The sequence below is a fragment of the Chelonia mydas genome, chromosome 18 (assembly GCF_015237465.2).
Source record: "Chelonia mydas isolate rCheMyd1 chromosome 18, rCheMyd1.pri.v2, whole genome shotgun sequence".
Classification (NCBI taxonomy): Eukaryota; Metazoa; Chordata; order Testudines; family Cheloniidae; genus Chelonia; species Chelonia mydas.
In genome coordinates this window covers 1,319,768-1,334,154 of record NC_051258.2, presented here as the reverse complement: position 1 = coordinate 1,334,154, position 14,387 = coordinate 1,319,768, and the positions used below count along the sequence as shown (strand labels likewise).

Below are 14,387 nucleotides of genomic sequence, written 5' to 3'. Positions count from 1 at the left end.
ATTTTTGCTGTTTGGCCTCACTCACATTCTGTACCCTATTAGGCACGGTTATTTTACTACCAGTATAACCTATTAGACTTGTATCTACACTGCTCTTCCTCCTACCTACTATCATTATAGTACTGGAGTTTCCCAAGAAATAACAATATATGCCTACAGTATTTTCTTTGTGTTGTATTAAAGGTTTGATAATAAGCAGGTTTTTCCTTTTTTTTTTTAAACTTTGTTTTTAAAATTGCAAATATATATGCATATTTTTGTAAACTTCATTTTTCTGACAGGCTGGAGATTAAGATAGAATTACAGGTTGAGAAATATTGGTTGGTATTATATGGCCACATTTTTTCCATCTCTTAAAGGTGGAAGTTGGAACCAGCCACTCTGGAATAACTCTTTATTTCCTGCACTACACTTCGATATTTATAGGTGTCATGTAGTGGGAAAGGACATGTTTCTGTTATGTGCATAAAACAATGTTTAAATTCTCTGCAACACAATCTAAGTAAGTATTAGACAGTGTTATTTGGTATAAGGAAATCTGCATTGATAAGACTGTGTACACAATATGCAGGACAAACTGTCCGTATTACGTTGGAGAAAAGTTCTGGCGAGGTTGGAGGTAGTGTGCATGTGTTAGGGAAGAATTGAAATGAGATATGTGATATTCCCCATTAAAGTAGAATAAATATGTTGGAATGCATGTTTATTATTTTTTGACTTCTGTACCTCAGCAGAGCCTTCTAAATCTCAAACTCGTAAACCCAAGTGTGGGAAAGGAACTCACTGCTCTCGAAATGCTTACATGTTGGTGTACCGACTGCAAACACGGGAAAAATCTCTAACAGCAGAAGTCCCAAGTAAGTGAACTTGGACTTTTCAAACCTATTCCTGTCAGATATAGCGAGGCCTCGTAAGTCTGTTTGGGTCAGTTCCAGAGGGAAATTAGCACTTCCTCTTAAATACTTTTTGCAGCACTGAGTCCAGTAAAATAAAAGCTTATCTTAAATCATCCAACAATTATTCCAGCAATAAGCACTCACTCCATAGTGCACTGGTAATTATAACTAATACACTTATTGCGTAGTGTACCAGTCACTCCTGGTCCTGATACGTGCATCAGCAGTGGCTTATTGATATTTGTTTCTATTTGACTTGCTAAATATATACATAACTTTTTTAAAGAATTAAGTTTTGCAATGTATTCTTCCACTATGAAAAATAGTTCCTAGGAAAGTGGAAAAAATACAAGCAAAAAGGCCATACATACCTTTTTATCTATATATTTAATATACACCTCTACCCCGATATAACGTGGTCCTCGGGAGACAAAAAAATCTCACAGCGTTATAGATGAGACCTCCCTGAACTTGCTTTGGCCCCCCCTTTCCTTGTTCCCTGACCACCTCCTCCAGAGACCCCCATCCCTAATCACCCCCAGGACCCCATCCTCTACCCAACCCCGCTGTCCCCTGAGTGCTCCGACCCCTATCCACACCCCCCGCCCCCTAACAGGCACTCACCAGCAGCGGCAGGAAGCGGAGCAACGCAGTCGCGGTGCTCCGCTTCCCACCGCTGGTGAGTGCAGGGAGGTTGGGGGAAAAGACGCCCTCTGCACTCAACGGCGGCAGGAAGTGGAGCAACGCGGCCCCAGCCCGCTCCGCTTCCCTTGCCCCAGCTGTGTTGGGGGGGGTGGGGAAAGGTCCTGCACTCACCTGCGGCGGGAAGCAGAACACTGCGGCTGGTAGCTAGCGGAGTGGGGTGGGCTGGGGCCAGGCTGCTCCACTTCCGCCGCTGCTGGTGGGGGGGGAATCCCTTCCCCCAAGCCCCCTCCCCTGAGCGACACAGCTGGGGCCGGGGCGAGGGAAGCGGAGCGGGCTGCTCCCAGCCCCCCCACTAATCCCCCAGGCTGCTCTGGGATTGCAGGGCCCCCAAAAGTGCCCCCCCATAGCTCCTGCCTCCCAGACCTGGGGGTGGGGGGAGCCCCCGACCGCCCCCGAGACCCTCTGCCCCTTATCCAACCCCTCGGCCCCAGCCCGGCCCAGCACCCTTAACGCGCTGCTCAGAGCAGTGTATTGGAGCTTTACCGTATTGTATGTGAACGCACCTTATATCTGGGTAGAGGGGTATTTGAGTTGTAGTTCTTAACCTTTTGTCTTCCACCCCTATTGTGCTCTTCCTTTCCCCCTCTAAAAGCCTTTCAGCAGCAGTTTGTGGCCCATCAGCCAGTCTTCTCTCACCTTCTTTTAAAAAATAATTTAGAATACTGGCAAGTTACCCCCCAGTTAGCTTTTTCACTAAAAACAGTGGAGTGTCTGAAAGGATATCACATTGCAGTTCAAATGACGGTTTGACTCTGTGTATGAAGGAGAGTACGTTTAAAATTTCACGCCCATAACAGCTCAGTGTCCTTGTCCCATCAATGTTACCACCTGAACTCTTGTAACAAAACAGTTGTGAGGCTTTATCATGTGTGTCGAAGTAGACCCAGTTGTTGACTGCTGAGTCTGTGCATGTTGTCGCAAAATGCTCAGCTGGCCAGTCAAAGTGGCTTTGAATAATTAGTGCCCACAGCCAGATTCTCATTTTAATTTTTAAACTAATTATGTCTTAAATGTAAGCATAAAGCTAAATAATGATGGCTATAAGATGTCAGTGGTGTATATACTGTAATGAGGGTGGGCAGTCCTGATGTTTGACAGTGGCTCAGTTTTCTTGTTTCTGTCAGAATGGCCTGCTATGCCTCGCAAGTACTTGTTACTTCTCTTAATGTGAACAAAGGGCATAAGAAATGTAAGAGTGCGGGCCATTCAAGGATTTTTCATTTAAGTATTTATGGCCTATCTTAGAGCTTTGGGGAGGTGGGAATCCAATTGGCGAGTGGATTTAATAATAATACCTAACAAAGCACTATATATGAATAGTAATTAATCTTTGTGGGGCACTAAGCATGGAGGTGTTACTCCTGTTTTTGGGGAGGGGGGGAGTAAGGTGTTGGAGTGAATTGACTTGCCCGTGGCCACACAGCAAGTCCTACTGATAGCAGGAATACAGTTTGGGTCACCTGAGTCATGGCCTCTTGCCCTAGCTAGCATGCCATGCTGACTGCTAAGTTAACTGTAAAAGTGAAAGGGTCAGCCTGAATGTATTGAACTAAATTCACTGTCCCAGAAACAAATAATTTTTTTTAGCATTAAGGTTAAAATTAAGAACATTCTATGAGATTTGCGTAGCACCTGTCATGATGGTATCTAAATGAAAAATACATCTGAGTTCACGTTTCCCAAACAGCTTAGTTCTTAAAAAATTCTAAATGTAGAAGAAAATTTCACAGGAAATATTTTGCACCTTCTTTATACCATAACTGTAAATATGTAGGTGTTCTTCTGTCTTTCCCCTTTGTCCTCTTTTCACTATTAATTGACTGCTACATCTGTTTTGTGTTAGGCCTATTATTGCACACCCTCACTTATTTTTCCTCCCTTTCCTTCCCCTTTTATGTGTGAATTCCCGTCATTCCCACATTTTCCATCTTTTCTTCTGAAGTATCCTATTTTATTTCACTGGTGACACTAAAACTTAGTCATACTCCCCTTTCACTTGAATCAGCAGCCTTTCAGTTTCCCTGCCTGTTCCCTTTAATCCACAGGCGTTCTTAACAGTTTTCTGTGCTTATCACGGAACCATGTAAAAACCTGGATCACTAAGATTTTATACGTGCCCCCAAATCCTTGTTGCTGGCCTCTCTGGTAGGTGGCATTAAGGATTCTGGTGTGCTACTGGGACTGAAGACCCAGGTTTTCTGCATCTCAGTAGGAAGAACCATTGCTCCAAAGAAATACAGAGGAACAGCTAGGGGACCTGTGGCTTGCTGTGATGAGTGGGAGGCAAGGAAATGAAACCAGGGGCCTCAAAGAATAGTAGGGACATCCCTGAAAGAGCCTGGTGGGCTCATGGTCTGCAGCCCTTCACCATTACAGCTGTACAAAAACTGTTGCTACTTTTTTCCTTAGTGGGATTAACATCCGATGAAGTGAGCTGTAGCTCACAAAGCTTATGCTCAAATAAATTGGTTAGTCTCTAAGGTGCCACAAGTCCTCCTTTTCTTTTTGTGAATACAGACTAACACGGCTGCTACTCTGAAACATATTATAGTACATTATTGGTAATCCTTTCAAAGATGCAAAAAGTATTTGTCATGTTTCAAAGGTTTATATTCTAAAAACTGCAGGTATCATGTCCTCCAGAGTAAATTTTGTTGGGCAGTATTAAATCATTTGCATCCCATGTCTCCTTTACATTTAATTACCCATATGGGCACAAATACTGAAATGTAAATATTGGAGAGAAGGACTATCCAGGCACTTGACTTTTAGAAAGACTCTGTATTTCATTATTTGTGTGAGGAAACCTTTAAGCTGGGGGTTGTTATCATTGGATATTACTGCTCACTGGGAAAATTGGCATAATTGACTTTAATTTTGGCCATCTTTTTGTTTTTGTTTTTAAGACCGAGTAGGGTTAGTGGTAGCTAGTACTTCTGTTTTCTTTCTTTCTCCATAGCTTTTCTGCAGGAGCTAGTCGAACGTGATAACTGCAAGTTTGAAGAGTGGTGTAACGAAATGGCAGATATGCGTAAACAAAGTGTGGTCAGAGGCAAAATCAAACATGAAGAGGTGAAGGAGCTCTACCAAAGGTTGCCTGCTGAAGCTGGTCTGTAAGATATTCTGGTAGTATTTTGTAGTAGACCATTGTTAAGATTAGTACTCTTTGTAAATAAATCACTAAATTAATCCTATTTCCCTTTTATGTATAACTTCATATAGTGGGTGTTACTCCCCTTTTCCTCATAGCCTTTTGTGTTCTGGTGTTTGTGGTACCTATTGCAAGACTTTGGGCGGTAGACAAGGACACTGACATCCACTCATTCTCTACCTCACTCAGACTTCCTGCTGCTATCGATTTTAAAGTAACTAAACAAGATTTGGAAGGTTTGAGTTTGCAAACATTAGTTTAAATTTGCAGGTGTTTAATTTTCTGTAGGAGCCTTTCCCCAAAAGTTCATCCTTTTTTCCTTCAGATATGCTGTTTGTTTCCAGATCATTAGTGCCACATTAATATATGCTAGCACATGAGTTCTTGATCAGAGCATATCATTAGAAGCTTTTAGGTGGGGGAAAAACCAATAGCCTTAGGAGAGAAGGCGAACTGTGTGTTGACCAACACTTAGAATGCAGTAGAGGCTGCATGATCGGTGTTGCTTTTTCCCTTAACGCTTTCTGCCACAACCTACTTTCTTTTTCTTTCTTCATGGTGTCAAGCATCGGGGTAGCCGTGTTCGTCTGTATCTACAAAAACAGCAAGGAGTCCGGTGGCACCTTAAAGACTAACAGATTTATTTGGGCATAAGCTTTCATGGGTAAAAAAACAGTTCTTCAGGTGCCTGCGTCTGTAATTTTCACTCCAGGCATTATATACTGACACATGAAGAGAAGCTAGTTACCTGACAAGTGGAATCATAGAATATCAGGGTTGGAAGGGACCTCAGGAGGTCATCTAGTCCAACCCCGTGCTCAAAGCAGGACCAATCCCCAATTAAATCATCCCAGCCAGAGCTTTGTCAAGCCTGACCTTAGAGAACCAGTGTTGACAGGGCCAGTTCGATCAGGGTGGATGTGGTCCACTCCCAATAACTGAGGAGGTGGTGTCAATTCCAAGAGAGGCAAAGCTGCTTTTGTAGTGAGCCAGCCACTCCCAGTCCCTATTCAAGCCCAAAACAATGGTGTTAAAATTTGCAAATGAATTTTAGTTCTGCAGTTTCTCTTTGAAGTTTTTTTTGTTGTTCAAGAATGGCTACTTTTAAATCTGTTGTAGAATGTCCAGGGAGACCGAAGTGTTCTTCTACTGGCTTTTGTATGTCACCGTTCCTGATGTCCGATTTGTGTCCATTTTTTTTTTTTACTTAGGGACTGTCTGGTTTGACCAATGCACATGGCAGAGGGGCATTGCTGGCACATGATGGCATATATCACATTAGTAGACGTGCAGGTGAATGAGCCCCTGATGGTGTGGCTCATGTGGTTGGGTCCTCTGATGGTGTCGCTAGAGTAGATATGGGGACAGAGTAGACAACAAGGTTTGCTACAGGGATTGCTTCCTGGGTTAGTGTTTCTGTGATGTGGTGTGTAGTTGCTGGTGAGTATTTGCTTCGGGTTGGGGGGCTGTCTGTAAGCGAGCACTGGCCTGCCTCCCAAGGTCTGTGAGAGTAAGGGATTGTTTTCCAGGATAGGTTGTAGATTATTGATGATCAGGTTTTAGCTGGGGGCTGTATCTTATGGCCAGTGGTGGTCTGTTGTTTTCGTTGTTGAGCCTGTCTTATAGTAGGTGATTTCGGGGTACCCGTCTTGCTCTGTCAGTCTGTTTCCTCACTTCCCTATGGTGGTATTGTAGTTGTAAGAATGCTTGATAAAGATCTTGTAGGTGTTTGTCTCTGTCTGAGGGATTGGAGCAAATTTGGTTGTATCTTAGGGCTTGTCTGTAGACAGTGGATCGTGTGATGTGTCCAGAATAGAAGCTGGAGGCATGTAGGTAAGTATAGCAGTCAGTAGGTTTCCGGTATAGGGTGGTGTTTAACATACAAAAGCCAGTAGGAGAACACTTCAGTCTTCCTGGACATTCTATAACAGATTTAAAATTAGCTATACTTGAACAAAAAATCTTCAGAAACAGACTTCAAAGAGAAACTGCAGAACTAAAATTCATTTGCAAATTTAACACCATAAATTTGTGCTTGAATAGGGACTGGGAGTGGCTGGCTAATTACAAAAGCAACTTTGCCACTCCTGGAATTGACACGTCCTCAGTTATTGGGAGTGGACTACATCCACCCTGATCGAATTGGCCCTGTCAGCACTGGTTCTCCACTTGTCAGGTAACTCCCTTCTCCATGTGTCAGTATATAATGCCTGCATCTGTAATTTTCACTCCATGCATCTGAAGAACTGGTTTTTTTACCCATGAAAATGGGTAAAATGCCCAAATAAATCTGTTAGTCTTTAAGGTGCCACCAGACTCCTTGTTGTTTTTTCTTTCTTGTTTTTCCTGTTCCTCATTATAACTGCCACCGGTGCCGTCTCCCCCGTCTTCCTCTTTCTTGATTTACTCCCTCACCATCAATGATGCCCTTGTCAGTCACCCTCCTGTACTTTTTCCTTGTACCACCATACATCCATTTTCTGCTGCCCTGTGAACAGCTCAGCTCCCTGTTGATTGGTAGCACTAAGAAGGAAGTAACTTAGGTAATCCTGCATATCCAGCTCACTTGCATGCTTTGGTGCTGTTGATCCAAGTGAATCAGCAGGTAAGAGGTCACACATTCACTCAACCTTTTGCCAGAAAGGCATTAATTTAATTCTTACAGACACTTAGGAACTCCATGTAGGCAAGCTTTTATCTACAAAAATTCCATGTTAGGGGTGGCCAAAATGCGGGGTTTTGGTTTGCAAGAAAATGTTTGTATTTTGGAATGGAAACAGATTTTACTGAAATTTCTTACAAACTGAAATCACCCTCAACATTTCATTTAATAAAAACACTGAAATAGGGTGTTCCGGAATAGAAATATGGGAAATTTACATTCTTGTGCGTTTACCCCAGGGGCGGCCAACCTGTGGCTCCAGAGCCACATGCAGCTCTTCAGAAGTTTTAATCTGCGGCTCCTTGTCTAGGCGCCGGCTCCGAGGCTGGAGCTACAGGCACCAACTTTCCAATATGCTGGGGGGTGCTCGCTGCTCAACCCCTGGCTCCGCAACAGGCCCTGCCCCCACTCCACCCATTCCCACCCCCTCCCTTGAGCCTGCCATGCCTTAGCTCCTCCCCCTTTCCCCCTCCCCCTCCTCCTGCACGCCACAAAACAGCTGATTGGGGGGTTTGCGGAGGGAAGGGGAGGCACTGATCGGTGGGGCTGCCATTGGGCGGGAGGCACTGGGAGTGGGGGGAGCTTATGGGGGGCTGCTGACATATTACTGTGGCTCTTTGTCAATGTACATCGGTAAATTCTGGCTCCTCTTCAGGCTCAGGTTGGCCATCCCTGGTTTACCCATTGCCACCACTGCATAGTCAACGTGAAACTGACAAGAATATCAGTTTCAGCCTGGGCTCCAAAGGCTGCTGCCACAGAGAAGGGAAGTTAGCAACCCCAAGAGTCCTAGCCCCAGCTGGGGCTCCCAGTGCTACTGCTTCAGAATGGGGAGCCTAGCAGCCCTGAGAGCCATTGTAATGGATTCAGCAAAACATTTCACTTCCGTTAATTGGCATTTTCTGGTAAAACTACATTGCATCAGAAAATTTCTAACCAGCTCTCTCCCAGGAGTCACTCTGTCCAGAGCTTTGTGTGTCCCATGAATAAGTTGTCACTGACTGATTCTTCACTCCTTTCCACTTTTTACTTACTGCCTTTTACACATTTTTTAAATACTAGAAGTTTGATTTATTCCTTTCTCTCCTCAGTTTTCCATGGGGTGAGGGTACAGACAAGTGCTGTGGTTACTTTATATAGACAGTATTTATCCAAAATACACACCTCCTAGAAACTTTTTCAGTAGTTTTCAATTAAGATTGTAACTCCTTTTTATAAAAAGAGCAAGTAGACTGTTGTGATATTTCAGTTTAGTTCATAAAATACTTAGGCCAAATTTTTCAGACTTGGATGCCCAAAATTTAGCACTTGATTCCAAATTAAGGCACCTAAATACAAGGCCTGACTTTTCTTTCTGCGGTATTGAGCACCAGCAACTTTAGGTCAGTGGGAGCTGCATCTAGAGCTCGGCACCTGTAAATATCCAGTCGCTTCTGTTCAGATTCTTAATTTTCAAACTTGGATACTTAAAGTTATGTCATTTGTGCTTAAAACTAATGAAAACCTGTGGTGTGAAAGCAGGTGTTCACACCAGATTCCCCACTGTTGGGTCCATGTTCTGAATGTATTTTTGAAGTGCCATTGATAAATCAAGGATATGGGGCATGATCTTCACAGATATGGGTCACTTTTGGAGAACAAGAATTACAAGTAACTTTCTGTCACTTTGGCTTTCTAAACATAATTAGAATAGTTTGTTATTGATATATGGACATTTATATAAGGAATAAATGTCACTGTGACAGGTTTCCAGACAGTGCACTCTCATGCTGCTTTCCTTTTGGAAGTCAAGGTGGTGGTCTGAGTTTCTCCTTCAGTTGCATGAATTGGGATTTTTTTTTTGTCCCAAGTTGTCACATTAAAAATGGTTTAACTAAATCCTCCAGAGATTGTGCCCACGTTTTATGTAAAGTAAATACAATATAGCAATAGTGAAGCTTACACTTTTTCAGATAAACCATATTTATATAGTATCATTGCCTGAGATGTAGAAGCTGCTGATATGTGCTGAGGAACAGTTTGAGGTCCAAGATTATGGGGAAACAGAATCCAGCTTCTCATAGTCACTTTATAAATGGATCTAGCAGGGAAATTTCAGAAGTGTAGTTGATGCATCAGCCAGGTGGATTTAATTTCCTGATCTCTCCCTCCCTCTCTGTCTTCAAACCCCCCCCCCCCCCCCCCCCCGGTTAATTTTCCAATATTCTTTTAGAAATGCCAGTGATTATCTTTTCAATATTGACTAGATTTGGTGTGCAGAAGTAAATCTGCTTTGTTCCCACAATCAACACATGTTGCTCAGTATATAATTAAATCTATCTTGGAACCCAAAGATGATTGTCACTAATGGAAAATAAGAAAAAGCATTGTTTGAGATCACCCTTTTGCCACTGTTGCATTTCATAGCAATTTGTTAATTACATTTCCAGTTGCTTTTTCTGTAAAATTCCTGGTTTTAATAGTATAGCCAAGTTGTTTTGGGTTGCATGTGTCATCAGTGTGACTTTGTATCAAGATATTTGACTCAAGTATTTTATATAAAGTCATTCATTCCTTCTAGTGTCTGTGCTGGTATGTCTCAGATCCCCCAGAAATTGCACATATGTATTTTGTAAATGTGTAGAAAAGCATTTCTTGTTTAACAAACAAAACAGAAATTGCTACAATCTTAAATTGTTAGTATTGTGAAATTTTGAGTCAGCTTCTCCTTCAGTATAAGTTTTTTTAATTTGGGGTCTGCGTGCTTTTTCTGAATGCTAATTTTTGACGAATAGCCTAGACTTTAAAAAAAAATTTTTTTTTTGCTTGGTATTTTCATAGTTTCCTCCTTACAGCAAATCTTGCATCATTACTGAGATATCCTGTTGCTCTTGAGTCTATTTTGATGGTTCGTTGTCTACTTGGACAGCATGGATCAAGCATTCAAATATCAAAAATATTTTTCCACGCAAAATGCAGAAATTGAGCATTATTGTTAATCTGATAGATGAAGCAAATTTGGTGAAGTAGTTCCGATTTGTTGTTTAATTTGTATTACTGTAGCACCTAGGAGCCCTAGTTATGGTCCAGGCCCCCATTGTGCTGGGTGTTGAACAGACACAGAACACAAAGATAGTCCCTTGTCTCAAGACTTTACAATCTAATCTAAAGAAATAGCACTCTGCCTGCCTGATGCTGTAAAAAGCAACCTGTAAATCCAGGTTAACTTGATTGATACTGTTGATATCTTACAATATTTAACAAAAACTTGTTCTGGGGAAGATGTATCATCAGAAGTTTGATGTCAGAGCTGTTCAGAAGAGTGACAGGTTCGGTGCTTCAACAGTAACATGGACATACAAGGCTCTGTTTTGGAAGCAATGCTACATCAACAATCTGCATTTGAAAAATTGGCAGCATATCACATGCAAGCTTCCATTCGTCTATGATATAGGCAGTAGACAAACTTATTCACTGTAATTCTAGTTAGGGTTAATTGCTAGCATTTATCATCTAGATTCCCCTCTATTTTTTAATGTACTTTAAGCACATAGGGGTTTGTGTGATGTTTCAGGACAGAGATCTAGTTCTTTATAAAATTGTATCCTGTCCTCTTATGACTATCCTAGTTAATGTATCTAGCAGTGTGTAGCTGTGTCAGTCCCAGGATATTAAGAGAGACAAGGTGGGTGACACTCGGAGTGCCTTTCCCAGGCCTGAAGAAGAGCTCTCTCTGACCTTGAAAACTTGTCTCTCTCACTAACAGAAGTTGGTCCAATAAAAGAGATTACCTCACCCGCCTTGTCACTAATAGTTAATATATATCAGACACACTAACCCTTATTACACTCCTACATTATTACTTTAAACTTCTAATTTACATACTTACCTCATCATTAAGGAAAACAGACTTCTGAATGGAGCATTTAACTACATTGCATTCTCTACTAATTTAACAGTAGGAAGGTTTGGTTACACATTTTTCCTGTAATGTTCTGAAATAAAATAAGCTACTGTAGCCAAAAGGTGTTGCAGTTTGAAAATGTTCTCTGGCTTCACAAGCCAGTTTCCTATTTAAATTTAAAATGATTCTTGTCTCAGATGTAATTTCACATAGCTGCTGACTTCTAGAAGGGACACCATGGTATAAAACTGCATAATTAAGATCAGAATTGGCATGGAAACAGAATTACATGTTTGAAAATATTGTATAATGGGAATCTAACTTTTGGGGGGGAAAGATTCCCCCACAAACTTTTTAATTTTAAAAAAGTACTGTTGAACAGTAGAGTAATTTTAAAATGTCATCTCCTATATCATGTACTTGTGGAAATGTATAGGTTTGTTTATGTTCACTTTTTTCCAGGATGCCCTTATGAGTTTGTCTCTCTCGAATGGTTACAGAAATGGCTGGATGAATCTGCCCCTCCCAAACCCATAGATAACACTGCATGCTTGTGTTCACATGGCAAATTGCACCCTGATAAAATATCAATTATGAAGAGAATATCTGAGTATGTTGCTGACTACTTCTACAGGAGATATGGAGGGGGGCCAAGGCTAAATGGTAAGACTAAACCATAGTATCTGGATATAAAACACACTCACATGGCAAGCTTTTTTTTAGGATTTAAATTTTTGTATGTTGAAATCTGTTTTGCATCCTTTGTCAATATAATGTAGCTTTATCTTTGGCCAAAATAGCTGTTCTGGTTGGCTGCTTTTGAGAGAACTACTTTGTTATGGTCAAACAGATAATTAGGCTGACTAGGGAACATGAACGGTGGATATATTTCAGATCTTGATTCTACTTTGTGCCTTGAAGTTTTGTGCAGTCGCTTAAACAAATACAATAAAAGGAAATGGTATATTTAGGTAGAAACAACTTGAAACTTTAATATTTTAATGAAACTTTTAAAAATAAACTTTCTGTAAAATAGCAAAACTTGTATGAAGACCCTAAAATTGGGGAGTGGTGGAGCTCCTGGGCCCATTATTTCTACAGATGCAGTATAAACAGTGCCTCGTGTATTGTATCGTTTTCTGCTGATGAGCCAGTATTTTGGAACCCTATTCTCAGAGCAATGAAGAAGTGAGGGTGTGCTAGCCAAGGACAGAAACTGTCTTCTTTTACCTGTAGATTTCCCCCAAGCAGCCCACTGCCTAGGAAGTATATTCATAGTGTGTATACGTTGCATGTTTACATACTGTGGCAGGTTTTTTTGTGAATGGCAAAACTGCTATTGCAAATTTCTGAACTGTCCTTTTCAAATGCACGGCTTACCTAGGTCTACACATACTGCTGTTCTCAAGCTTGTTGCAGTAAATATAAACTGTTAATATCAGAAATGCAGACTTATGAAACTGAGGTGATGAGAAATGTGGATGCTAAAGGAACAAATCCACCCTCATCAAAACCTTACTACACTTATATCTAAATTTGGTCCAGTTCAGCTGTTACCATGTATTTCCATCTAAATCATAGGTAGTAGAAAATGTCACTGTCAGTAACTACGTTAAGCCCACTTGACTGACGGCACCTTCAAATGGTGATGGCTGCACTTGCAAAAATCTTAGGTTTGTTTTGAAGTGTAGCAGTAGTATTCTTGTAACATGGTGTTGTCTTTTTTTGTTTCTCTAGTTAAAGCACTTTGCAAGGATTGTGTGGTAGAGAGGTGTCGAATACTACGACTGAAAAACCAATTAAACGAAGACTATAAAACTGTCACAAACTTGCTGAAAATTACAGTAAAGGGGTATGTGGTGCTGACACCTTCCAATGTTTGCATTGCACAAGTCTATTGTCAGTGATATTTAAATATTCTAAAATGAGATTTTAACAATTGTTTGCAGTGTTGTAGCTGTGTTGGTCCCAGGATATAAGAGAAACAAGGTGGGTGAGGTAATATCTTTTATTGGACCAACTCCTGTTGGTGAAAGAGACGAGCTTTTGAGCTTACAGATAAGCTTCAGGACATGAAGAGTTCTTTCATCAACAGGAATTGTTCCAACAAAGATTGTAACAGTTCTCATTCTGAGCCCAAAACTGTAAATCTGTTACGGTTTGTATTGTAAATGCTAGTCTTTTTTTTCCTATACAGTAATGATGGATTTTGGGTTGGAAAGTCATCCTTGCGGAGTTGGCGTCAGTTGGCTCTGGAACAGTTAAATGAACAAGATGAAGATGCAGACCAGAGTAATGGAAAAATGAATGGAGATGCACAAAACAAAGGTAGCTGTTTAAAACCAAGCAACCCCATTTCTCCCACTACCTGATAAATAGATCAGATGTTCCTATAGTATTGATTAAGCATTCTAGCAGTTCTGTTTTAGTTGTAGGGATTGTTTCGAGCAGGTCTGAATGATATATACAGTAGAACCTCAGAGTTATGCATTGACCGGTCAACCACACATCCCATTTGGAACTGGAAGTACTCAATCAGGCAGCAGTAGAGTTCTTCTCCCCCCCACCCAAGAAAAGCAAATACATTACTGTTCAACATAAACTACTGAAATAATAAAGGGATAGGAACATTTTTCTTCTGCATATTAAAGATCAAAGCTGTATTAAGTCAATGTTCAGTTGTAAACTTTTGAAAGGACAGCCATAACATTTTGTTCAGAGTTATGAACAGTCTCCATTTCCGAGGTGTTCGTAACGCTGCGGTTCTACCTATAGTACAAAGTAACATATATTAGATCCATATTTGAGCAATTTCAAATGCATTTTTTTTTTCCGAAAGTTTTCAGCAGGTCAGACTCTGCCGTCACAACAACTACGTAATCCCACTAGGGGTGTAAATAGTGTTTTAAAAAAGTAACCATTTAAACTATTAAAATTGTATCGGTTAAGCGTTTAACTGTTAACGAGTTCACAACATAGGTGCAGGAACTAAGGTGCGGGGGAGTGCTGCAGCACCCCCACGTTTTACACGGGGTCCCAGCTGCTGCCCAGACCCAGACGGGAAAGGGGCCAAGACTGGGGCAGGCACAG

At 41.2% G+C, this 14,387-nt stretch overlaps 1 protein-coding gene across 4 annotated transcripts in view; it reads left to right on the top strand.

Annotated features, from left to right (window-relative positions):
* The window catches only part of USP48 (ubiquitin specific peptidase 48), a 60,621-nt gene that overhangs the window by 18,047 nt on the left and 28,187 nt on the right, over positions 1 to 14,387 (top strand). For 3 of the 4 annotated variants that reach the window (XM_037880926.2, XM_043531612.1, XM_037880928.1), the window contains 5 exons: positions 732 to 857; positions 4,561 to 4,710; positions 11,760 to 11,960; positions 13,035 to 13,149; positions 13,495 to 13,625. In XM_037880926.2, the coding sequence (XP_037736854.1) occupies positions 732 to 857; positions 4,561 to 4,710; positions 11,760 to 11,960; positions 13,035 to 13,149; positions 13,495 to 13,625 (723 nt within the window). The remainder of the gene's footprint in view (positions 1 to 731; positions 858 to 4,560; positions 4,711 to 11,759; positions 11,961 to 13,034; positions 13,150 to 13,494; positions 13,626 to 14,387) is intronic. The other variant, XM_037880927.2, reaches the window with a different exon arrangement.